This window comes from Schistocerca cancellata, chromosome 3 (genome assembly GCF_023864275.1).
Source record: "Schistocerca cancellata isolate TAMUIC-IGC-003103 chromosome 3, iqSchCanc2.1, whole genome shotgun sequence".
Classification (NCBI taxonomy): domain Eukaryota; kingdom Metazoa; phylum Arthropoda; class Insecta; order Orthoptera; family Acrididae; genus Schistocerca; species Schistocerca cancellata.
In genome coordinates, this window is record NC_064628.1 from 396,779,592 (window position 1) to 396,805,067 (window position 25,476).

Below are 25,476 nucleotides of genomic sequence, written 5' to 3' on the forward strand. Positions count from 1 at the left end.
CCCTCAAGTCAGCCACCCAGGATGTCTGTTTGTGCTAGTACCCTGTTTTGAACGTTCTAACGGAAAGCAACTTTCAAAGAGCACGAGAAAAGTCTTGAGAAAAGCATTATATTTATCGTCTACTGTATCAGTGCTATAAACATCTTGCCACTCTTGTTCCTTGATAAGGTTTACAAAGGTCTCTACAGCAACTGGATCAGCTTTCCTAAACCGTTGATGACTATATTTAACATGTCTTGCAGCACAAAAATCTTTTAGAGTTAAAATTTGTGCATCATGATCTGAAAGGCCATTCACCTTTTTGCTAACAGAATTCCCTTCTAGTAATGAGGAATGAACAAAAATGTTGTGTATGGTTGTTCTACTGTTCCCTTGCACTCTCGTTGGAAAGAATACGGTTTGCATAAGATTATATGAATTAAGGAGGTCTACCAGCATCCTTTTCCTTGCACAATCACTTATACAATTAATGTTGAAGTCACCACATATAACTAATTTCTTGTATTTTCTATAAAGTGAACCAAGAACCTCCTCTAGCTTTAGCAAAAAATGTTGTGAAATCAGAGTCTGGGGATCTATAAATAACAACAGTTAGAAGTTTAGCTCCATTAAATTTAACCACACCTGCACAACATTCAAACACCTTTCCAGTGCAGTACTTTGAAACATCAATTGACTCAAATGGGATGCCGTTTTTCACATACGTGGCTACTCCCCCACACCGCAAAGAGCTCCTACAAAAGCTGCCAGCCAACCTGTATCCTGGTAAAGGAAGCCTCTGAATTATCTCCTTATTTAAGAAGTGTTCAGATATACCAATAATTTCAGAGTCAACACCTATAAGCAGTTCACTAACTTTATCTCTAATACCTTGTATATTTTGATGAAATATACTAATTCCCTCATTACTCGGATACCTAAGCTTTGTCAAAAGTGGTTCCTTTGTTAGAGAGACTTCCCTTAAGCAGAAATACCTATCAGCTGACCTCAATCTAAAAAAGGTGCAGCTCTAACACCCACTACTGCAGGAATTTTCCCATAAGTGATCCCACCACCCCCACCTATGCTGTCACCTATAAGCTTTGCCAGCCTCCCCTTCCCAAACCTGTTGAGGTGCAGGCCATGTCTAGTGAAACCCGTCCTGCTGAGAGACTCCACCGATACCACTGAAATGTGACCCATGCTTTCTGTTATCAGCGCACCCCCAAGTCTCATGTTATTACGCCTGACGGCTGTATTAAGATGAGGCCGATCGTGACGCTGAAACAGTTGTAACCTCCCCCTCACTTATCGACCTTAATGACAGTGAAAAATTAAACCGCGTGTACCTAATGGAAATTTGGGAAAAGCAATCGTCACCGAAGTTAATGTGTCGGTAAAGAGGGAGGAAAGGGTTACATCTAAATGAAAGGAAAAATGCTAATGAAACTGGTGGAAATTAATTTTGAAAAGGGGTAAAGTTAATAAAGAAAGTAAATGTGCGGCCGTTACGTTAACAATTAACTAGAGGTAATTAGATATTTGAGATTTGGGGAAATTACGGTCACCAGTCCTAAGGACAATTACTATAGTAACTGAAAAAGAAAGGTTATTACACATATAATTAGCACTAGAAGCGTGGCAACTGAAGGTTGACACGTGTAGTGTGAAAATTGAAAGTTTGTCAGAAGTAATAAATTTCGCTACACTCTGACGTAATTTAGCAAAAGAATTAATAAAACCGGAAAATCGAAAGTTAATTTAGTTACTGAAGTTAATAGTGAGCTTTCTTTCTGAAGCACATCGAAATTCAGTAAAATATGGTTAGTCTTGGACTACCTCAACAATCATTTCAAAAGCTACTTGAATCTATGCAATTTAGAAATAAGAGATTTAACTTTGAACTTGAATTAAATGATTCTGAACAATTAACAATAGTAAAATTTAGTACGTACCAAGCTGAGCTGCAGTCACAGGTAAGCTAAAATACGGTAACAAAACTCGCACTCTTAATTTGTGCTTGTGCAATCTAAATATTGTAGCCAGCTATGATTACCTTAACCGAACTTTGAAATTAAAGCAATGAAATCGAATGATTCTGGCGTTTGAATTTCAACGACACTCAGGTTCATTCCAGAAGAGGAAGGGCCCTGCTTGGTAATGCAATTGGGACAATGAGCAACAAAGGTTCATGCTAAGTTGCTGTAATTTTGGGATGCAACAATTTTAAAAGTTTGAAAAGCTGAGGTCTGCCATACAGTTCTAAAACTTTACGTGCTTCCAGTCTTCCTTGTTGGTTGATTGAAGGTTTGAAGCCGTCGATCGAGGAGGTGGCGACAATCACTCATTGTCGGCCGTCGCTGTTGCAGAAACTGGATGTCGGCGCGCCTTCTTCTCGACACGGTCACCAGACGAAACGGGCTCTTGATGTGCGCCAGCTAATGCTTACCGTCCGCGACACCATGTCAGAAACTATCATCGCAAGTCGAGCGCAATTACATGCTGCCAAACCCTGAAAGCGCGGCAACTCGCGGGAGCTCCACATAACACACCTGCTCCACTCGCTACTCCTGGCAGACTCTCCCTGCTCAGCCCGCGCTCCACACGGTAGAGTTAACACTACCAAAGATCCTAAACACTTTCGTTCTCCATACGACCTATCGATGTATTTGTTCGATAGCATAGTTTTCCCTAGGCCAGACCCAGCGTATAAATACAAATAATATTCACAAAACAAACCAACATAAATGCATATATATATATATATATATATATAAACAGTAAAACAATTACAATATACAAAGAGACAGAAATGTCATATCTTCAGGTGACAAAATAAGGAAAAAAATTTGCAGTGCAATAGATGGAAATAGGATATGCATTTCCGGCGTTACACGGTTCCACGAAATGCACATTCGTGTTGCCAGTCTGAGTGGCTATCTTTTCCAGGTCATCATCTATGTCATACTCCCCATCCCTATCAATACTATTACCAGCCCCACCCACAATCACTACCTGATCCTCTTTAGTAAAATCCCTACATAACCCCCCTATGTTAACAGTCACCTGAGCCAATCCTGCATTAGGCTTCACAATGCTGGTGACCTGGTACTCACTCCCCAACACTTCCTGCAACTGCTGCCCCACACCTCTGCCATGAGAACTACCTAACAGCAGAACCTTCTTCTTCCTCTTCGACTTTGCAACTGTTCTAGCCACCGTAACTACTGAGGTCTGCTGCATACTTCCTACATCTACAGCTACTAGAGATTCCTCTCCACTAGACTCTGACAGTTGGTCATATCTATGGCAAACACCAATAGTAAAACTATATGAAAATCTTCTTCTCCTAGCAGATCTATTGCCAACAGCCAGCTCCCATTCCCCAACCCCCTTCTCCCTCCTCATCCTCCTGTGCGTTTTTCAACTGCACTTGAAGAGTACAGATCTTACGCTCCTGCTCCTCTATCAACTTACTCTTGCTACATAACCTGCAGTTCCAGGAGAGGATCTCACCAGAATGCCCACTGGCTTCTCCACTGCATTCCCCCCAGTGAAAATACTTCGAACCAGACTGAAGCGCCTAGAACCGCTCGACCACACCGGCCGGCCCCGTGGCACGTAGCTAGTATGCTATACGCATGATTTGCATGCCAAAATCACTTGCAGTCTGTTAGGATCTCCGAATTGTATTGCGATTCATTGAATCATGCTTAAAATTTGCCTTCATTTTCATTTGAAATTGTTTAAATAATAATTTATCTGAAAAGACATTGCGTAATTCTGACGTACGGTTTGGTTTATGCCATACAAATGACGTCACAGATCACCATTGCATAAGAAGCTGCATCTTCTGCAGGTAGGCAGTTTTCCCAGGAGTTGAGAGTAGTTCGTAGCTGAGTGATGGGAGGGAAGGGTGGTGGTTCTGATTGACAGTTACGGATAACACTGTGTATATTAGTTTTTGAGAAGTAGTGTGGTGACAGCAATGATTAGATCTGCATTAAACTTGAGCAAATAAATGTTTGTATTTGGTGCTGAAGGGTAAGAATAATAAATACACATTGCAAAGTGTTACAGTTTGTTACTGAAACCACTCGGATCACTGCAGTCGTTATATGAAACGGTAGATTTGAAACCCTACACAAAGTGACTACAAGAAGATAAATATCCGAGGGAATTATGGATTTGGGAAACTCGATGGAGACTCGATTTATGTGCCACAAAGAAACCATAAGGAGAACTCAGTCTGGATACTACTGGTTGGATTTCACTTATCTGTGTTAAATGTACTATGTGGGAAGAGCGCAGTCCATGCTGACACTTGTAATCAGATACTACCATCCTCGTTCAGGGCTTAGTAAACTTCCGTTCAGTTTCCCTCGACTTCATATAGTCCCCAACACCTTTCACAACAGTACTGCGGAAAGTCGTGGCAGAAGGCAGAACTTTTCAGAGAACCGCTAGTACGGATAGAAGAAGTTGACCAATGAAAATGCCCTCAGTCCAGTGTAAAGCGAACCTTTGTGCTGACTGGCTGAAGGGCTGGAATGTTGAAATATTTTCAATAGGAACTAAAGCTGTATGCCGAAGCGGGACTCTAAACCTGCAACCTTTGCCTTTAGCGGACAAGTGCTCTGCCGACTGAGCTATCCAAGCACGACTCACTATCTGGTTTCCGATATATTATGGCGTTTGCAATATCAGTAAATCAGCCGGCAGCCCTCGTGAATGTAAAAGGGACATCGTAGGTCCTGTGCCGAGGATGAGCTGTTGACAACGTTATTAGAGACTGATTTGGAAGGTTAGTGGTTCACAGCAATCGGCAGAGTTATTTCTCCAGAAAGGAAAGCTAGTAAGAAATTTTAAGTTCGTTTCCCACGAGCGCGCATGGAATTCTGAATAACAGTTTCCGCTTTTCTAACCGAGTCTTACGGCTTCGTGAGTACACACGTGATTAGCTGGAGCCGGCTTCATATTAAACAGTGGAGATATGGCTAACTAGAAATGAGAAGAGTGTTAATTATGAGTAGCAAACTGCATTTTTATTTACTGGAAACTTTGATTTTGTTGTGGTCCTTGATCTGTGTAAGAGTGAAATGTTATTCTGTGTTGCCTTTGTGGAGATATCTTCGGGCGTTACAAGAAGACGAAGACGGTGTTGAAGACGGTTTAATGATTGCTAGTGGTGCCCAGTGGCCAGATCTCGCAATTTCTATTTTTGTGGTTAAATTGCTACAGGACGACTGTTATTGCCTTCGGAGCTGCGGCTATTTTAGCCTCGATTTGCCGTTCGAAGTGGGACTGGTGTCCCTTCTGAACTGTAGTGTTGCCGTGTTTAACTCGGATCCGCCAATATAAGTTTGCATGTTAACGTGTGTTATGAATTCGACTCGCGCGCCACATATCGCTGTGATTCGAATCCCGGACTCTCGAAATATTTTGCAAGACGCGGAAACGTCTGTGATAGATGGTTGAAGAGTGTTTCTGACTGACTATCTTGTTTCCATTCGTTATTGATCAAACTCAGGTATTTCTGCGTTTATACGCAGTATCCCTGATGTCCTTACTTTTACAACCCTCAGTAAATCTGTCCTCAACGAGAAGATGGTGTGAACACCACAGAGATTTACAAGGCATGTTCCTATTGCAGGTGGTAAGCTTTTGCTTTCCTCTGATCTCTGAACTTCCCCAGTCAGGTTAAAGACTAATCCAAAGTCCGGACCACAGAGAGACTCGGGATTTTTCGTATGTAAAAATCTGGCCAGAAGTTACAGAAGCTGAGGGTGATGGAAGAGAAAATACTATTATGAGCGATGAGCACTCAACCCCGATCTTCAGAATGTGCAGTATGGCACTTCGGCAATTAAGCTATCGTCGTATGGTCAACACCTCACAGTTCACTTGAAAGATCTTCCCGCAAGGCTAGTTCTTCAACTTTAGAAAAAAAGTGAATGTCGCTTACTGTTAGGCACAGATTGTAGAATGGATTTGCCCAAACTGCGCATTTGAAAGGGTGTGTCGTAACATTCCGGAGGCTGTTGGTGTTAGGATTCGGAGAAACAGCTGTCAAATACGCCACGCCAAACTCTTCCTTGGTTATGCGACCAGCTTTCTTTCTTTCGGGTCAAGCTATGTGAAGGAACTGACGTGTTTCTACACCCGTCTTTCTAAGAGAAAGCATGTAACAGAGCGAAGTGGAATTGTTCTACTACGTGAACCACTCCTGATACCAGTATTTTCTTTTCACTTTCTGGCTACTTTTCAATAATAGTGCATACAGCAGAACTACAATAAATATCTAAGCTCATATTCAAGGTATACTTTGTTGAACTTTATTATTCACAGTTTACTTTATCGACCGCTCATGACAATAGTGTAAATACTTCATGTAGAGACAATTTATTTCAATAAATATTCTTACCTTACGATAGCTGTGAACTACGTACACGTCAAATGTCAACAGCACTAAAAATTGTATGTTTTTAGAGTGACATAGCTTGTATAAAAGCCTTCATTCTCCACTTTTCAACGAACGTTTTACTTTTTTGTAAAAACTTGTGTTTCAAGTGTCATTCATATTCAAAATTTTGATTTCCTAGAATCTCTCAATCCTCAAGGGTAATGCTGCCAAAATACTAATGGTATGAATTTGTAGCCCTGGTAGTTCTGATTACGAAAATGCATAATTCTCTTAAATTAATGTATTAGTTAACAAAACATGACAAACAGACAATTTAACCTTCCGCAAAAATCTTGATGGGATTTGAAAATCACAATGTACATGAAAATTACTCTCTCATAAAACACTGAAGGCCCCACGGCATCCTCAGACCTTAGGCGTCACCAGATGCAGCTACGGAGGGCTATGTGGTCAGCACACCGCTCTCCCAGCCGTCGTCAGTTTTCGTGACCGGAGCCGCCACTTCTCCATTGGCCTCACAAGGGCTGAGTGCACGCCGCTTGCCAACAGCGCTCGGCAGACCGGACGCTCACCCACCAAGCGCTAGCCAAGCTCGACAGCGCTTAACTTCGTTGAGCTGACGGGAACCGGTGTTACCGCTGCGGTAAGGCCGTTGGCACATCTGTAATTTATACTTATTTAAAAAGACACAGCTTTTCGTTAAACATATATACGTCACTGGCTATTGAATCTTTGTCTTTTATATTAATACCCAGTATGTAATAGCTTCATTTTTAATGTTTTCTAATTTCTACAACGCAGGCGTCTATAAATATGCGTAGCGCACAAAGAACCGTATTTTTACTTGACAGAGCAAATAAGCAATTGTTAACATCCCACACAGACGATGAATGGACATCACTGAGTTCCATTATGATAGACGTAGAGGAATTATAGGCAAAGTCTGAACGGACTTTAAGTCGAGCTCTGGGGAAGTGTGTCCCGAGTAAGTGGATTAAGGACGGAAAAGACCCACCGTGCCGCGCCGAGCGGTCGCGCGGTTTGAGGCGCCATGTCACGGATTTCGCGCCCCCTCCCGCCGGAGGTTTGAGTCCTCCCTCGGGCATGGATGTGTGTATTGTTCTTACCATAAGTTAGTTAAAGTCAGTTTAAGTAGTGTGAAACTATAGGGACCGATGACCTAAGCAGTTTGGTCCCTTAGGAATTCACACACATTTACGCATTTAGACCCATCGTGGTATAATAACAAAATTCGGAAAATTCTGAAGAAGCAAAGAATTTTGCAGTCTCGGTTCAAAAGATAACGCCCAAATGACGATAAGCAAAGGTTAGTAGAGATTCGTGTGTTCGTAAAAAGATCGATGCGCGAAGCATACGAACACGAGAAAATTCCGGTTCTACGTAAAATCGTTAAGAGGGTCGATGACTTCTATGCAGTCACTTGTTGACCAGTCTAAGGTGGCAGTTGAATATATTAAAACGAAAGCCGAAATTTTAAATTTCGCATTTAAGAAATCTTTCACGGAAATTTGTAAATTTGTGGTAAGTTCTTATGGGACCAAACTGCTGAAGTCATCGGTCCCTAGGCTTACAAAAAAAATGGCTCTGAGCACTATGGGACTTAACATCTTAGGTCATCAGTCCCCTAGAACTTACTGTAGAACTACTTAAACCCAGCTAACCTAAGTACATCACACACATCCATGCCCGAGGCAGGATTCGAACCTGCGACCGTAGCAGTCCCGCGGTTCCGGACTGCAGCGCCTAGAACCGCATGACCAACGCGGCTGGCCCCTAGCCTTACACACTAATTAATCTAACTTAAACTAACTTACGCTAAGGACAACACACACACCCATGCCCGAGGGAGGACTCGAACCTCCGACGGGGGGAGCCGTGCGAACTATGGCAATGCGCCTAAGACCGCACGGTTACCCCGCGCGGCAATCGTTCACGCAGGAGAATCGTACAAATATACCGTCGTTTGACCACCGCACGGACTCCCGAATGAACGAACTAGTAATAAGCATCCCTGGCGTTGAGAAACAACTGAAAGTACTGTATGGAATCCTAGTGCGGTTTTTCAAGGAGTACCCTATGGCGCCTTACCTATCTAGGTGGCATTTATCGCGACTCTCTCGCCCAGCACAAAGTCCCAAGCGACTGGTAGAAAACGCAGGTGACCCCATTATATAAGAAGGGCAAAGGAACGGACCCGCAGAATTATAGGACAATATTCCTAACATCGTTTTACTGCAGTATATTTGAATATATTCTCAGTCCGGACTTAACAAAATTTCTTGAGACCGAGAATCTTATGTTCACGAATCAGCATTCTTTTAGAAAGCATCGCTCGTGCGAAACTAAGATTGCCCTTTTCTTACGTGATATACTGCGAATTATAGATGAAGGGGAACAGGCAAATTCCATATTTCTAGATTCCAGAAAGCGCTTGCCATGGTGCCCCATTACGGGCTATTAAAGAAGATAACAAGCATATGGAATAGGTTCACAGATATTTGAGTGGCTCGAAGACTTCTTAAGTAACAGGACCCAGTAGTTGTCCTCAATGACGAGTATTCATCAGAAACAAGGATGGCCGATTTCGGTTTATTGGGGGATTCTAGGAAAGTCTGGTTCATATGAAAAACAGACCGCATATGGGATGCTAGTGCAACCTGTTCTTGAGTACTGCTCGAGCATTTGGGATCAATAACAGGTCGGATTAAAGGAAGACATGGAAGAAATTCAGAAACGAACTGCTAGATTTCTTACTGGTAGTTTCGATCAAGCGAAGTAAGACTTCGAGGAGGAACTACAACAGCAAGTGAATGGACATAGTAGAATAGTCATGGGCGACTTGAATGCACACGTAGGTAGTGAAAGCAAAGGATACGAAAATGTACTGTGTGCAGAAGGATGGAGAAGTAGAAATGAAGAAGAATGCTGGAATTCTGGAAGAGAATTGGTTTAGAGGCAGGTACGTCCTGGTTTCGGAAGAAACAGAGCCACTAAGTAACGTGGTACAGCAAGAATCTAGCGCAGAAATCTTTCGTGGATTGGGAAATGGGAAGGACTGTATGGAATATCAAGGTACTACCGTCTGACGCATTGGACACTGAACATCGGCTACTGATGATGAGAGTGGAAGAAGACAGAGAACCAGGGAAGGAGTATTAGGCTATGGAAACTGAAGGAAAAGGAAGTCAAGGAAGGATACCAGGAGATTACAATGGAAGGGTACCAACGGATGAACCAAAAACAGGGAAGAGGAATGGGAACAATTTAAATGTGCTATGGTACACGAAAGAACAAGTTGCAGACAACTGTGGAAGGAGATGCTGTGATGGAATGAAATAGCCAAGGATGTAGTGGGAAGGAAGAATAAGTCCTTCTAATTGTGGTTCCAAGAAGGGACCGAATTAGCATCAGAGGAATATAAGAAAAAGAAGAAAAAGGCAAATAAGACAGTGGCTGAGGAGAGAAGAAAGTGCATGCTAAAATGGATAAAGATGACAGAAGAAGATAGCAAAGGAAGTAAGAAACTGCTTTATAGAATGGTCAAAAGGAAGAGGAGATGTTAGAGAGAGAATGAGGCAGTGAGGATAAAAGATGGGAAAGTGTCAACAACATTGAGGTTTTGAAGATAAAGTGGAAATAGTACTTTGAGCACTTGCTAAATGTGAACGGACTTGGAGTTGATAATACTAGATTAAAGATGGTATAAGCAAACACTTCGGGGGGGGGGGGGGGTAGGACTTAACATTGAAAGATATAGAAGGGCACTGGACAAGATGAATGGTGGAAAGGCACCAAGTGTGAACGAAGCAAGCGTCGAAATGGTGAAGGCAGTGAGGGAGGTTGGGAAACAGTGGCTGTATTGTTTGATGAGGGTAGTGTGGAATGAGAAGCAGACTTCAGAAGAATGGAAGAGGACACTAATTGTCCTCATATTCAAGAAAGAGAGTGGGAAGGATTATAGAAACTACAGGGGAATGACATTGTACCAAGGTATATGAAAAGATCCTGGAGACCAGAATCCGAGAAGTCGAGAACAAATAGAGAGAGCAATAGTATCGCTACAGACCTGGGAGGTCAACTATTGACTTCATATTTGCAACGAGGCAGCTCTTGGAGCATCATTATGAATCTGAGGAAGACCTTTTGATAGCCTTTCTCGTGATAAAAGGCATTGGATAGCGTTGTAGGAGAAAGGTCTGGGAAGCATTGGAAAAAAGGAGCGGAAAGAGAGAGAACAAGCAGAGGAGATGTACCGTGAAAGTCTGAGTTGTGTAAAGTGCAAAGTGAAAGGACGGATTGGTTTCAGAAAACAAGTGGTGTTAAACAGGACATAGAGGGCTTGGATGAGATAATGACTAGGGGGCAGAAAAAGCTGAAGAAGACAAGATGAAAGCAATGGTGTTTGCGGATGACTCGATGCTTTTGGAGAAACAGGGAAGAGGAGATTTTGGAACAGCTGGATGCGTGGGAAGAAAGGCGAGACAGTATGGAAAGAAATTTAATGTAAACAAATGTTAGATTCTAGTTATAGCTAGAATGAAAGATAGTCCCACTAGCGGAATAGGGGTTGGAGGTGAACGATTGAAGAAGGTGGAAGATGTCGAGTACTTGGGGGAGGGGGAGGAAGGAGTGTGATAGACGAAAATAGAAGAAATAAGAAAGAGATGAGCGAAAGTGACAGAAAGGCAGAAGGATACCTGCGAAGTGTCTGGGATGAGTTAGTTCGTCTTCGCTCCAAACTCCAGCATCCGACATTACTACCTTCTCTGGGTTTCGGCTCTTGGGGAAGAACGGCCTGTCATTCCTCCACAGACATTCAGATCTCCCACTGAAAGTGACCCCAGAGACTTCAAGGCGAAGGATGGACACATCCCATGTTAATGTCCGCAAATAAATGTCCGGATACTTCTGATCAGGTAGTGCATTTACAATTAATCTTTATACATAAACAGCGTTTTCTGTCCTTCCGACAATGGAAATCGTACTTTCTTTATTTGTATCCATCTCGGACATCATCTGCGTTTTTCTGAGGGCAGAGCTGCAGAAAAACTCGCAGAGACGAAGAACTGACCATTTACTGAAACGTACAGACTAAAATAGTTGTGACTGAAATCCGCAACGCGACTTCCGGGCGATTGACGTGTGTGCCTTTTTTTGCAGTGGTCGGTTCGGTAGAACACTCTAAGACAAAAAAAGAAAACTACGCATCACGAAGGAATAATCAGAATGGGGTGGAAATCCGTAGGTGAGATGTACATTTACAGAAAAACAAATGATTACAGTTTCAGTAATATTGGATGATTTATTCAACAGAAAGAGCTTTGCAAGTTCCCAATTGGCGCAATGGATAGTCGAAATCACGAGCTGGTTGGAAGGCCCTGTTGATAATCCTCCAAACATTCTCAATTGGGGAGGGATGCGACGGCCTTGCTGGCCAAGGTAGGATTTGGCAAGCACGAAGACCAGCAGTAGAAACCCTCGCCGCGAGAGGGCGGGCATTATCTTGCTGGAATGTAAGCCCAGCATGACTTGCCATGAAGGACAACACAACGGACCGTAGAATATCGTCGACGTACAGCTGTGCTCTAAGGATGCCACAGATGACAACCAAACGGGTCCTGCTATGAAATGAAATGAAAATCCAGACTATGGTTGTCGGGCGATATGGGAGCGACAGTTAACGTTATCTCACCGCTGCCTGGGGTAACTCCAGACACGTCTTCTGCTTTGGATCTCATTGAATGGAGTAGAACTGTCTTTAGAGATTAGTCTACATTCGAACTAAGTCCAGATGACCAGCCATGCTGTACCTGGAGACGACAAAAACAGATGCAGAATACCAGATGGCACGACAGCCAGGAGTGATGGTCCCTTTGGTTGTCATCCACGGCACCGTTACAGCAAGGCGCCACTTCGACGATTTTCGACGCGCCATTTTGTTCCCCTTCATGGCAAGCCATCCCGGGCTTACATTTCGGCAAGATAAAGCCCACCCGCACGTGGCGAGAGCATCTACTGCTTATCTTCGAACTACGTTGGTCAGCAAGAACGACTGATCTCTCACCAGTTGAGAACGTTTGGAGAATTATCTACATCTACATCTACATTTATACTCCGCAAGCCACCCAACGGTGTGTGGCGGAGGGCACTTTACGTGCCACTGACATTACCTTCCTTTCCTGTTCCAGTCGCGTATGGTTCGCGGGAAGAACGACTCCGGAAAGCCTCCGTGCGCGCTCGAATCTCTCTAATTTTACATTCGTGATCTCCTCGGGAGGTATAAGTAGGGGGAAGCTATATATTCGATACCTCATCCAGAAACGCACCCTCTCAAAACCTGAACAGCAAGCTACACCGCGATGCAGAGCGCCTCTCTTGCAGAGTGTGCCACTTGAGTTTGCTAAACATCTCCGTAACGCTATCACGCTTACCAAATAACCCTGTGACGAAACGCGCCGCTCTTCTTTGGATCTTCTCTATCTCCTCTGCAACCCGACCTGGTACAGGTCCCACACTGATGAGCAATACTCAAGTATAGGTCGAACGAGTGTTTTGTAAGCCACCTCCTTTGTTGATGGACGACATTTTCTAAGGGCTCTCCCAATGAATCTCAACCTGGCACCCGCCTTACCAACAATTAATTTTATATAATCATTCCACTTCAAATCGTTCCGTACGCATACTCCCACATATTTTACAGAAGTAACGGCTACCAGTATTTGTTCCGCTATCATATAATCATACAATAAAGGATCCTTCTTTCTATGTATTCGCAATATATTACATTTGTCTATGTTAAGTGTCAGTTGCCACTCCCTGCACCAAGTGCCTATTCGCTGCAGATCTTCCTGCATTTCGCTGCAATTTTCTAATGCTGCAACTTCTCTGTATACTACAGCACCATCCGCGAAAAGCCGCATGGAACTTCCGACACTATCTACTAGGTTATTTATACACTGTATATTGTGAAAAGCAATGGTTCCATAACACTCCCCTGTGGCACGCCAGAGGTTACTTTAACGTCTGTAGACGTCTCTCCATTGAGAACAACATGCTGTGTTCTGTTTGCTAAATCTCCTCAATCCAGCCACACAGCTGGTTTGATATTCCGTAGGCTCTTACTTTGTTTATCAGGCGACAGTGCGGAACTGTATCGAACGCCTTCCGGGAGTCAAGGAAAATGGCATCTACCTGGGAGCCAATTTTCTGGGTCTCATGAACAAATAAAGCGAGTTTGGTCTCACACGATAGCTGTTTCCGGAATCCATGTTGATTCCTACAGAGTAGATTCTGGGTTTCCAGAAATGACATGTTACGCGAGCAAAAAACATGTTCTAAAATTCTACAACAGCTCGTTGTCAGAGATATAGGCCTATTGTTTTGCACGTCTGCTCGACGACCCTTCTTGAAAACTGGAACTACCTGTGCTCTTTTCCAATTATTTGGAACCTTCCGTTCCTCTAGAGACTTGCGGTACACGGCTGTTAGAAGGGGGGCAAGTTCTTTCGCGTACTCTGTGTAGAATCGAATTGGTATCCCGTCAGGTCCAGTGGACTTTCCTCTGTTGAGTGATTTCCGTTGCTTTTCTATTCCTTGGCCACTTATTTCGGCGTCAGCCATTATTTCGTACGTACGTTATCAGTACAGCCCTCCAACGAGCTCAGGATTTTGACTATCTAACGGACAAAATTTGGCTCAATATGCCTCAGGAGGACATCCAATAACTGCCAACCAATACTAAACCGAATAACTGCTTGCATAAGGCCAGAGGTGGCCCAACATGGTACTGACTGGCGCAATTTCTCTTGAATAAAGCATCTAGTATTTCTGAAATATACACTACTGGCCATTAAAATTGCTTCACTACGAAGATAACGTGCTACAGGCGCGAAATTTAACCTACAGGAAGAAGATGCTGTGATATGCAAATGATAAGCTTTTCAGAGCATTCACACAAAGTTAGCACCAGTGGCGACATCTACAACGTGCTGACGTAAGGAAATTTCCAATCGATTTCTCATACACAAACAGCAGTTGACCAGCGTTGCCTGGTGAAACGTTGTTGTGATGCCTCGTGAAAGGAGGAGAAATGCGTACTGTCACGTTTCCGACTTTGATAAAGGTCGGATTGTAGCCTATCGCGATTGCGGTTTATCGTATCGCGACATTGCTGCTCGCGTTGGTCGAGATGCAATGACTGTTAGCAGAATATGGAATCGGTGGGTTCAAGAGGGTAATACGGAACGCCGTGCTGGATCCTAACGGCCCCGTATCGCTAGCCGTCGAGATGATATGCATCTTATCCGCATGGCTGTAACGGATCGTGCAGCCACGTCTCGATTCCTGAGTCAACAGATGAGGATGTTTGCATGACAACTACCATCTGCACGAACAGTTCGACGACGTTTGCAGCAGCATGGAGTATCAGCTCGGAGACCGTGGCTGCAGTTACCCTTGACGCTGTATCACAGACAGGAGCGCCTGCGATGGTGTACTCTACAACGAACCTGGGTGCACGAATGGCATAACGTCATTTTTTCGGATCAATCCAGGTTCTGTTTACAGCATAATGATGGTCGCAGTCCTGTTTGGCGACATCGCACATTGGAAACGTGTATTCGTCATCGCCATACTGGCGTATAACCCAGCGTGATGGTATGGGGTGCCATTGGCTACACGTCTCGATCACCTCTTGTTCGCATTGACGGCACATTGAACAGTGGATGTTACATTTCAGATGTTTTACGACCCGTGGCTCTACCCTTTATTCGATCTCTGCGAAACCCTACACTTCAGCAGGATAATGCACGACTGCATGTTGCAGGTCCTGTATGGGTCTTTCTGGATACGGAAAATGTTCGACTGCTGCCCTGGCCAGCAGATTCTCCAAATATCTCACCAACTGAAAGCGTCTGGTCGATGGTGGCCGAGCAACTGGCTCGTCACAATACGCCAGTCACTCCTCTTGATGAACTGTGGTATCGTGTTGAAGCTGCATGGGCAGCTGTAGCTGTACACGCCATCCAAGGTTTGTTAGACTCAATGGCCAGGCGTATCAAGGCCGTTATTACGGTCTGAGGTGGTTCTGGGTACTGATTTCTCAAGATCTATGCACCCAAATTGCGTGAAAATGTAATCACATGTCAGTTCTAGTATAATATATTTGCCCAGTGAATACCCGTTTATCATCTGCATTTCTTCTTGGTGTAGCAATTTTAATGGCCAGTAGTGCAGTAATTTTTTGTCTGTACACTACATCACCGATTTCGGTCCCATTCGGATGATTCTTTCTTGTTTTTTGTGTTTGTGCGTATTTTTAGGTGTGTAGAGGACTGCTTACGCCGCGTACGTCTTGAGGAGTGCCGGGCGACTTTCGTACCTCAGACACTATTGTGGCCGGCTGGCCACTGTGCAGGCTGCATCGAGGTGAATGCGTGAAGCGCTGCACAGGAACTGAGTGTCTCGCTGAAGAGACCTCGCGTTGTTTCTTCTCGGAGGAGGGCGCAGTGGCAGGAGGGCGTTTTGCCAGGTGGGCGCGCTGTTTAGGACGAGAGCGCGGCTGCTTCCTGCGCGAGCAGGCGCCGGGTCTCGCAGTAGGCGCCGGACCGGGGGCCCGGGAGCTGCCGGCCCCGTTATTAAAAAAGAAAAACGAGGGGCCGACACAAAAAAGCCGGCTGCGCCGTGTCGCGAGGCGCCCCAACACAATTTGCGCGCCGAGGAGCTCGACAATGGGGCGGCGGCGGCGGCGGGTCGCCATTCAATCTGGGCGCGCCCCCGCGACACGCCACAGAAAAAGCATATCCCGGTTTTTAATTCGTTCATCGCTGAATGAACTTGTAGATGATTTGATGGAGCCGAGCTGAGGCGAGCCGGGGAGAAGGCGCGGCGGCCGAGGTCGGAGGCGGCGAGGGCGGCCGGAATACTCGCAAACACATCTGTGTGTGGTTGTGTGTGTCTGCCGGCGGCGTCGGCGGCGTCGGCTGTGTGCCGGTGGGCGAAGCACGCGCGGCCGGCTGAGCGGGCGAGGAGCCGGGGAGAAGGGAAGAAAGCGGGGAGGAGAGGGAGAGGGCGAGAGCCGCGGCTGCCTCTTCCTCCTCCTCCCTCCTGATGCATTTACTCATCGCATTCGTTGTTATGCTCGCGGGGGCGGCGGCGGCGGCGGCGGCGCTGCTGCAGGAGCCCGCGGGCCTCGCTGCCAGAAAGAAAGAAAGGAAGAGTCGGCCGGAGTAATGAAAATTATGCATTAGTTCATATTCGAAAAGGGTTCCTCTCTAGCAGGCATTCTTCTCACAAAGCATTTTTTACTTTTCATTTCTTTTTTTCCCCCTCTTTTTCTTTTTCTTTCTGTTTTTTTTTTTCTTTTCTTTTTCCCTGTCGTCGCTGTTGCAGGCGGCCGGGGCGGGCCCGGCGGCTCGGAATTAGATGAGTGGGAGCAGAGCAGAGGAGGGCGGGAAAGCGCGCTGTGTGCAGAATGGGCGCAGCCGGCCGGAAACGCGGGGGCGGCGGGGGCGCGCGCGGGGGCGGCGGGGGCGGCGCCGCTTCGACGCCCGGCGCGGCTCGGTCCCAAAAACTGCGCGTCGGCGCCGGGGCGGGGGGCGAGGGCTCGGGTCTGCTGTCGTGCGACTCCTCCCGTACCAGACAAAGGGCAACGCGCGGGCCGGGCCGCCTCACCTGTTACTGTACTCTCACGGCGGAAAGTAAACATTACGTAGGCTGTCATTAAACTTCGGTCACGAGCTGTCCCTAAAGCCGTCGGCACACGGACCGTGCTGTCGAACGTTAACGTTGAGCGTGCCAAGTTCAACGTGCTGCTGAACGCTCACAAGGGAACCTCCCCATCGCACCCCCTTCAGATTTAGTTATAAGTTGGCACAGCGGATAGGCCTTCAAAAACTGAACACAGATCAATCGAGAAAACAGGAAGAAGTTGTGTGGAACTATGAAAAAATAAGCAAAATATACAAACTGAGTAGTCCATGTGCAAGATAGGCAACATCAAGGATAGCGGAGGCTCTAGAGCGACGTGGTGCCGTGGTTAGCGTGACTAGCTGCGGAACAAGAGATCGTTGGTTCACGTCTTCCCTCGAGTGAAAATTTTACTTTATTTATTTTCGCAAAGTTATGATCTGTCCGTTCGTTCATTGACGTCTCTGTTCACTGTAATAAGTTTAGTGTCTGTGCTTTGCGACCGCACCGCAAAAGCATGCGATTAGTAGACGAAAGGACGTGCCCCTCCAATGGGAATCGAAAACATTTGATCGCAAGGTCATATGTCAACCGATTCCACCACAGGAAAGCACGTCTGATACATTCTATACGACACTGGTGACGGTATGTGCGTCACATGACAGGAATATGTTGTCGTCCCACCTAACTTGTACACTTGGCGAATGGGCAAAAAGATTCTTCTACCTTGCCCGATTTAGGTTTTCTTGTGGATGTGATAATCACTCCCAAAAAGCGATGAAAACATAAGAGTTTGTCACATAAACTGAAAAATAAAACTTCTCACTCGAGGGAAGACTTGAACCAAGGACCTCTCGTTCCGCAGGTGCTCACGCTAACCACGTGACCACGGCGCTCCTTCGCTCAGACTATCCTTGATGTTGCCTGTCTTGCACATGGACTACTCAGTTTGTATATTTTGCTTATATTTTCATAGTTCCACACAACTTCTTCCTGTTTTCTCGATTGATCTGTGTTCTGTTTTTCAAGGCCTATCCACTGTGCCAACTTATAACTAAATATGAGGGGGGTGCGATGGGGACGTTCCCTTGTCAGGAACTATGTGACTTGGGCATACGGTACGTGGGCCCCAGCGTGGTACGCGCGATCGCAACGCACTCCATCGGCAGTTTGAGGGATGTTCCTAGTTCGTAAATCACACTGTTTACTTAACGGGCGTGCCTAAAATTCCCAAGTTATAAAACGCACTTTTCCTCCGTCGTCCACGAAAAAGAAAGTACCACGTCCAATCAATAAGGACACAGGGTTATAAAAGTTCCATCACAAACAGTGCGGTACAAATTTGGAATACTTCTCCGCGTAAGATAAACATTATTTCATCATTCCCACCTTTTAGTAAAACCCCAAAGTCAGTCTTACTTGATCACTGTTCCTACCCAGTATCAGAATCTCTGCGCCATGTGAATTACGAAGCGTAAAAGAAAAAGGAGCAAAATATCTTTGTACAAGTAGCGTAAGCTGTCCTGTAGATTAAGCCAATCGAACAAAGTCACCCCTCAAAAAAAGGTGAACTTATATTTACATAACATCAAATATTATAGCATATACTTATATTAAATTAATAATAAAGTATCAGAACCTAATAAAAACCCGAGTGTTAGGGAAAAAAATTGGGAATGTTGAGACGCGTACCTCAGCCCCAACAACGACTCATTGCTGGACAGATTCGCTACTCATTACGCTTAACCAACAACAGACTCAGGTTTCTTAATCTTATTGTACTACCCCTCGCTAAAAACGTTAATCTTACCCCTTGCTAAAAACATTAATCTTAGATAATTATGTTAATTGAAATTTAATCATAACATTGTACCAAGAACAATGAGTTTTGTGTTGATCTTCAGTGTGTCGCTGCCTTCAAATAGCCTACTCTCATAATACGCTCGTTACAATAATTATTTTGCCACGAATATGATGTTTCTCATTATTTTATTGGAACGAATCACACAACTAACAACGGGTTTTCCAGTGATTCTCAATTTGCTGATGCTCAGAAACGGCATATATACATATAGGCTTGAAATGAATGCCAATATGGCGCCTCACAACTCTGTGCTGAAGGGAGACGGCGTGCGTGTGACGTAGGCAGCGTTGTGCCATCTCATTGGTCAACGCTCAGACGCACGCTCAGAATATCTGACATGCCAGATACTGCTCTGCACGTTCGGAAAGACTCCCGAACGTGCTATTCCACGCTATGACGTCAGAAACTGGGCACACTCAACGCTCAACGTTCGCATGCACGGTCCGTGTGCCGACGGCTTAAGCATCTCCGATGTCAGTTCAGAGATTATGTATCAAACGTAGGCAAAAATACTACGAATCAGTACAACTACAGTGCGGTGAGAAAATGTGTGAAATGCTTGTAAAGATGTTGCAGGGCAGGTTGTACTGAGACATAAATGAAAAAAAAAATCGATACGTTGCTCCGTTTCCGAGTTATTTAGCGTAGATTTTAGCCAATCGGGGCGTCGCGCGCTCACACTGAAGCGGCCTGCCAGGGGCGGTGTTGCCCAACGAGTACTGTGTCTCGTTAGCTGAAACTTGAATTTATGCGCGCGACGATCTTATTGGCTAACTTCAATGCTAAATAACTCGGAAACGGCGCAACGTATCGAATTTTTTTCTTAACATTTATGTCTCAGTACAATCTGCCCTACAACATCACGACAAGCGTTTCAGACATTTTCTGACCACCCTGCATAGCTGTTAAATATCAAAGTCACTAAAAATGTTACGAAACGTATTTTTAATTTGAGACGTAGGTAAGGGAATGAACCTTTAATATTCAATGACGTATTCAATCGTTTGTAGCCTACTGCCCATTAAAATTGCGGTCCGATGAAGAACAACAAATACACAGTTTTGTACCGAAAATGGTTCAAATGGCTCTGAGCACTATGGGACTTAACTTCTGAGGTCATCAGTCCCCTAGAACTTAGAACTTCTTAAATCTAACTAACCTAAGGACATCATACACATCCATGTCCGAGGCAGAATTCGAACCTGCGATCGTAGCGGTCGCGCGGTTCCAGCCTGTAGCGCCTAGAACCGCTCGGCCTCTCTGGCCGACAGTTTTATTTATCGTTTGTGTACAGTATAGTAGGGAGAACATACGATTAAATTTTTAGGCGATTTGGGCGGTATACAGTGTGCAAGAAGGTAGGACACATGTCTGCCACCTCCGGCAACGACAACGGTTCTAAATCGGCTGGATATCGAATCGAACTGAGCTCAGATGACAGATAAGAGTATGTATTTTTCGTGCTGCGAGAGGCTACCAATAGTACTGGCTCACGAATGATGGAAGACCCTCAGCAACCGACGACCAAAATTTTTTTCTGAGGTATTTGCTGGCCTGCGTAGCATCCTAGGTAGGTCAAGACAGCGCCATCTTCTCGAAAGGCTATTACAGATAACGTACAGTCACCATCTTTAATGTATCCCAAACGCAACAGCTCCTTTCCAGATTACCAGCTGGCTGTGCGAACCATGTGATGGTATTGTGTGCACAGGTGCAGCCCATGCCATCACACTATGTGCTGGGCCCGTGTAATGGTGACAGATGTCATCAGCCAACTTTCGTCCCATGTACAAATACGTCCATCATAATACTGCACTCAGCACCACGATTCGTCCAAAACATGACACGGTACCAGTCCTGTGTCGTTCACCGCCCCTCTCCTACGTCACAGGAGAGGTCGCCGTGCTGACATTCGCGGTCTACAGACGTCGTGTGATACTTGTCTTGCTGCAGACAAGTCCATTTCCTCACTCTAACTACGTGACTTGACTGTACGATCATGCATAGCCAAGCGAACAGTATGTTTCTCCTCTCGGGCGCTAGTCGCATGGGCCCATTGAAATCCATCACGGCGATGAATATGGCCCTCTGAACCTCCGTCTCGATAGGCCACGATGTCGACGCTGTCGAATTCTGGCACGTGCTGGTAGACTATTATCCTTCTTATATCAGCCAAAGCACGATCTTCTCACAAAAAACAGTAGCATGCGATTTCTGAATGAGAACCCCATTGTGTAACCATTCCTTATATACATAATGTACATGTCGCTAATCTTGCCCACTTTGTACGATTGCACTGAAACCCTAAACATTAGCATGTAAAGCGCGTTATACACTTCATGTCAAAAAGGAACGAATGTCTCACATTGGACATTGGACCACGTAAGAGCGTGACGTGAGATTCCCTTGCACCAATGCACAATATATATGGTGTGCTACGCCCTATTTCTCTCTGTCCGCTTGCTTCCTGTTGCTCCATCCTGGGACGTGGTCGTAATGGGACGATGTTCGAGCGGTGACACCATGTCAGCTCTCCCCGACCGAAGCGTGTAATCGCAGAGATATTGCGAAGTTGTAGAATATAATCAGATTTACGGTTTCAGGAGGAGGATCGCATAAAAACTGTCCTTCGAAACGAGCAAACAAGAAAGCTAAATGTTAGAGTGAGGAGATTAGTCATAAAATAGACTAAGCGTAGTACTGTATTAATTACAATCCAGATGCTGCAAGAACATGGTGAGGAAGTATGTGAAAAAAGTGTCTGAAGTGTAATCGGTGAAGAACTGTGCAAGGGAAGAAAGGCAAGTCAACAAAATGAACCGAGGCAAAAGCTCCAGTATGCAAGGACCTACCTTAACGATAGGTCACAGTGTTGGAATAGAGTTATGTTTGGTTATTTGGTAGAGGAAATTCAATGTATTTTCAGCAGACAGAGTCACGTAAGCCAAATCACGAACTGCAAGGTACACACTTGCAACCTGTTGTAAAAAAATAAAATAAAGTAAAATAAAATAAAAAACAGCACGGGAAGTATTTGATGTAAGGCTGTATTTCATGATCTGGAGTGGGGAGATCACTTTCACCTCACTGAAACATAATTAACATAATTAAGCAAAACGATTTAGTAAACTCGAACTAGAAAAGTAGATAATAAATGATCCCGTAGCTTCCCCCGAGCAAACTCACTTACCTTTAGCTTGCGGCAAGACACACATTATTTACAGCAGATTTCGTTAATACTACAGAAAAGAATAGGAACATGATATGTTATTGCAAGTGTATGACAGGGCAAAGAACGTTACATATTTCCCGGGAAATGTATATATTTTTATTGACGAGGAAATGGCGTTTCACAGAATGGGCTGGAGTATCCTCCTGAAGACATTAAAACATGTTGGTGTAAAGAAAAAAGAATGGCTCTGAGCACTATGGGACTCAACATCTGAGGTCATCAGTCCCCTATAACGTAGAACTACGTAAACCTAACTAACCTAAGGACATCGCCGGCCGCGGTGGCCGAGCGGTTGTAGGCGCTTCAGTCTGGAACGGCGTGACCGCTACGGTCGCAGGTTCGAATCTTGCCTCGGGCATGGATATGTGTGATAGATTAGTTAGGTTCAAGCAGTTCTAAGTTCTAGGGGACCGATGGCCTCAGATGTTGAGTCCCATGGTGCTCAGAGCCGTTTGAACCATTTAAATCTTTGGACATCACACATATCCATGCCCGAGGCAGGATTCGAAACTGCGACCGTAGCGGTCGCGCGGTTCAAGACTGTAGCGTCTATAACCGCACGGTCACAAATGAATTGTACACAAGATATGAAGTGCAAGGGCTAGAAACAGATGAGTCATGTCGTGTAGGCTTTCACGGCCGGCGTCTTCATTTGTTAAAACTTCCGGGCCGAGATGCCTTGGTCGATCTGTAAAGCTTCTTCTTCCTGACGTCTGCTCCTTATATGTAAACGGGACCTCCACGCCTGGTAGCCAGTCGGGAGACGTAGCCCGCAGTTGGCAACGAAACGTCGGAAAGAAGACGTTTTGCACATGGACGACGGCCTATCAGCCCGGAAGTTTTAACTAATGAGATGAGTCATGTATTTTGAGCGGCATTGGAAAAGGATGTTTTGTATCACCAGTTCTTTTCAGCATTTGTTCTGCTAAACTAACAAACCAAGCATTAAGAAAAACATGGAAGGATAAAGACAATTAAGTATGCAGGTGATGACGCAATGTTGTTTGAACCACAAGAAGAGCTACGGAATCGTAAATTTGGAAAAGGATATGGAATGAGATCAAAAGTATGCGGACCCCTACTTGCTGACATTAATAAAGGGTGTGACCACTCAGGGCGTGTCCAGTCTTCGCCTTCTTAAAGGCTGGGTACCTTTCAGGCTAAAGAAAAATCAAGACACTTTCATAGGATTTGTCGACCTGGAAAAAGCGTTCGACAATATAAAATGGTGCAAGCTGTTCGAGATTCTGAAAAGAAGTAGGGGTATCTATAGGGAGAGACGGGTCATATACAATATGTACAACAACCAAGAGGGAATAATAGGAGTGGACGATCAAGAACGAAGTGCTCATATTAAGAAGGGTGTAAGACAAGGCTGTAGCCTTTCGCCCCTACTCTTCAATCTGTACATCGAGGAAGCAATGATGGAAATAAAAGAAAGGTTCATGAGTGGAATTGAAATACAAGGTGAAAGGATATCAATGATACGATTCGCTGATGACATTGCTATCCTGAGTGAAAGTGAAGAAGAATTAAATGTGCTGAACGGAATGAACAGTCTAATGAGTACACAGTGTGGTTTGAGAGTAAATCGGAGAAAGACGAAGGTAATGAGAAGTAGTAGAAATGAGAACAGCGAGAAACTTAACATCAGGATTGATGGTCACGAAGTCAATGAAGTTACCTAGGCAGTAAAATAACCAATGACGGACGGAGCAAGGAGGACATCGAAAGGTGACTCGCTATGGCAAAAAAGGCATTTCTGGCCAAGAGAAGTCTACTAATATCAAATACCGGCCTTAATTTGAGAAAGAAATTTCTGAGGATGTACGTCTGGAGTACAGCATTGTATGGTAGTGAAACATGGACTGTGGGAAAACCGAAACAGAAGAGAATCGAAGCATTTGAGATGTGGTGCTATAGACGAATGTTGAAAATTAGGTAGACTGATAAGGTAAGGAATGAGGAGGTTCTACGCAGAATCGGAGAGGAAAGAAATATGTGGAAAACACTGATAAGGAGAAGGGACAGGATGATAGGACATCTGCTAAGACATGAGGGAATGACTTCCATGGTACTAGAGGGAGCTGTAGAGGGCAAAAACTGTAGAGGAAGACAGAGATTGGAATACGTCAAGCAAATAATTGAGGACGTAGGTTGCAAGTGCTACTCTGAGATGAAGAGGTTAGCACAGGAAAGGAATTTGTGGCGGGCCGCATCAAACCAGTCAGTAGACTGATGACCAAAAAAAAAAAAAAAAACCTTTTAGTGAGGTGTCAGAAAGTCTGTGGAGGAACGGCAGCCCATTCTTCCTCAAGAGCCGAAACCAGAGAAGATACAGATATTATAGGTGGAGCCTGCAGCAAAATCGACGTTCTAATTCACCCCAGAGATGTTCCATTGCGTTCAGGTCGGGATTCTAGGCAGGCCAGTCAATTTCCGGAATGTTATCGTACACAGTCAATTACTCACTGATTCTGCTTTATGACAGGGTGCATTGATATCCTTATACAAGAAATCTTTGATCCAGAACTGTTCCTCTACTGTGCGCAGTACACAGTGTTGTAAATTGTGTTCATATCCAACCGAATTTAGTGATATTTTAGCCACCAGAAGGAGACAATAGAGTAACCACTAAGACAATGCCACACAGTAAGACCGCCTCCTCCGTTCGTCACTGTTGTCCGTAACACATCCCAGAAGCTCCCATTTCACCAGAGAAGGCAAGGCTGGAGTTATGGAAGAAGTAGACGCCTCACCTGCAGACGCCAGAAGCTGAAGAACTACCATCTGAACACAACGAGAGCTGGCTGGTGTGGAAATCTTTAAACAGATTACGATCAGGAGTTGGACGATCCAGAGACAACCTGAAGAGATGGGGCTTCATAACAGAAGATACGTCCTTTGATTGTGGACAAGAACAAACCACAAGCCACATGCTTCAGTGCACATACTGCACGAAGATTGATCTCCTGCAAGCCACTCCAAGCGCCTTGGAGGTTGCAAAAGGTTGCAAAGTACTGGGAACATGTAATATAAATACAATTTGTATATATATATATATATATATATATATATATATATATATATATATATATATTGATGTGTATGGCTACTGTAAATTTGTATGTTTCTGATTCGAGAATAATAATAATAATGACGGCGGGTAACATTCTGCAGGAATCCACAGTCTCCTACACTTCCATCGGACTCCCACAGGATGTAGCGTACTTCAGGGTATAGCGTACTTCATCACTTCCCAGTCATGCA

The 25,476-nt window shown here is 44.7% G+C and overlaps 1 protein-coding gene across 1 annotated transcript in view; it reads left to right on the forward strand.

Moving 5' to 3' along the window:
- Positions 1–16,558: 16,558 nt before the first annotated feature.
- LOC126176333 (myb-related transcription factor, partner of profilin-like) overlaps positions 16,559–25,476 on the forward strand; it is a 38,492-nt gene continuing 29,574 nt past the window's right edge. Inside the window, exons 1-2 of the mRNA XM_049923484.1 lie at positions 16,559–16,640; positions 16,814–17,132. Coding sequence (XP_049779441.1) covers positions 16,559–16,640; positions 16,814–17,132 — 401 coding nt within the window. The remainder of the gene's footprint in view (positions 16,641–16,813; positions 17,133–25,476) is intronic.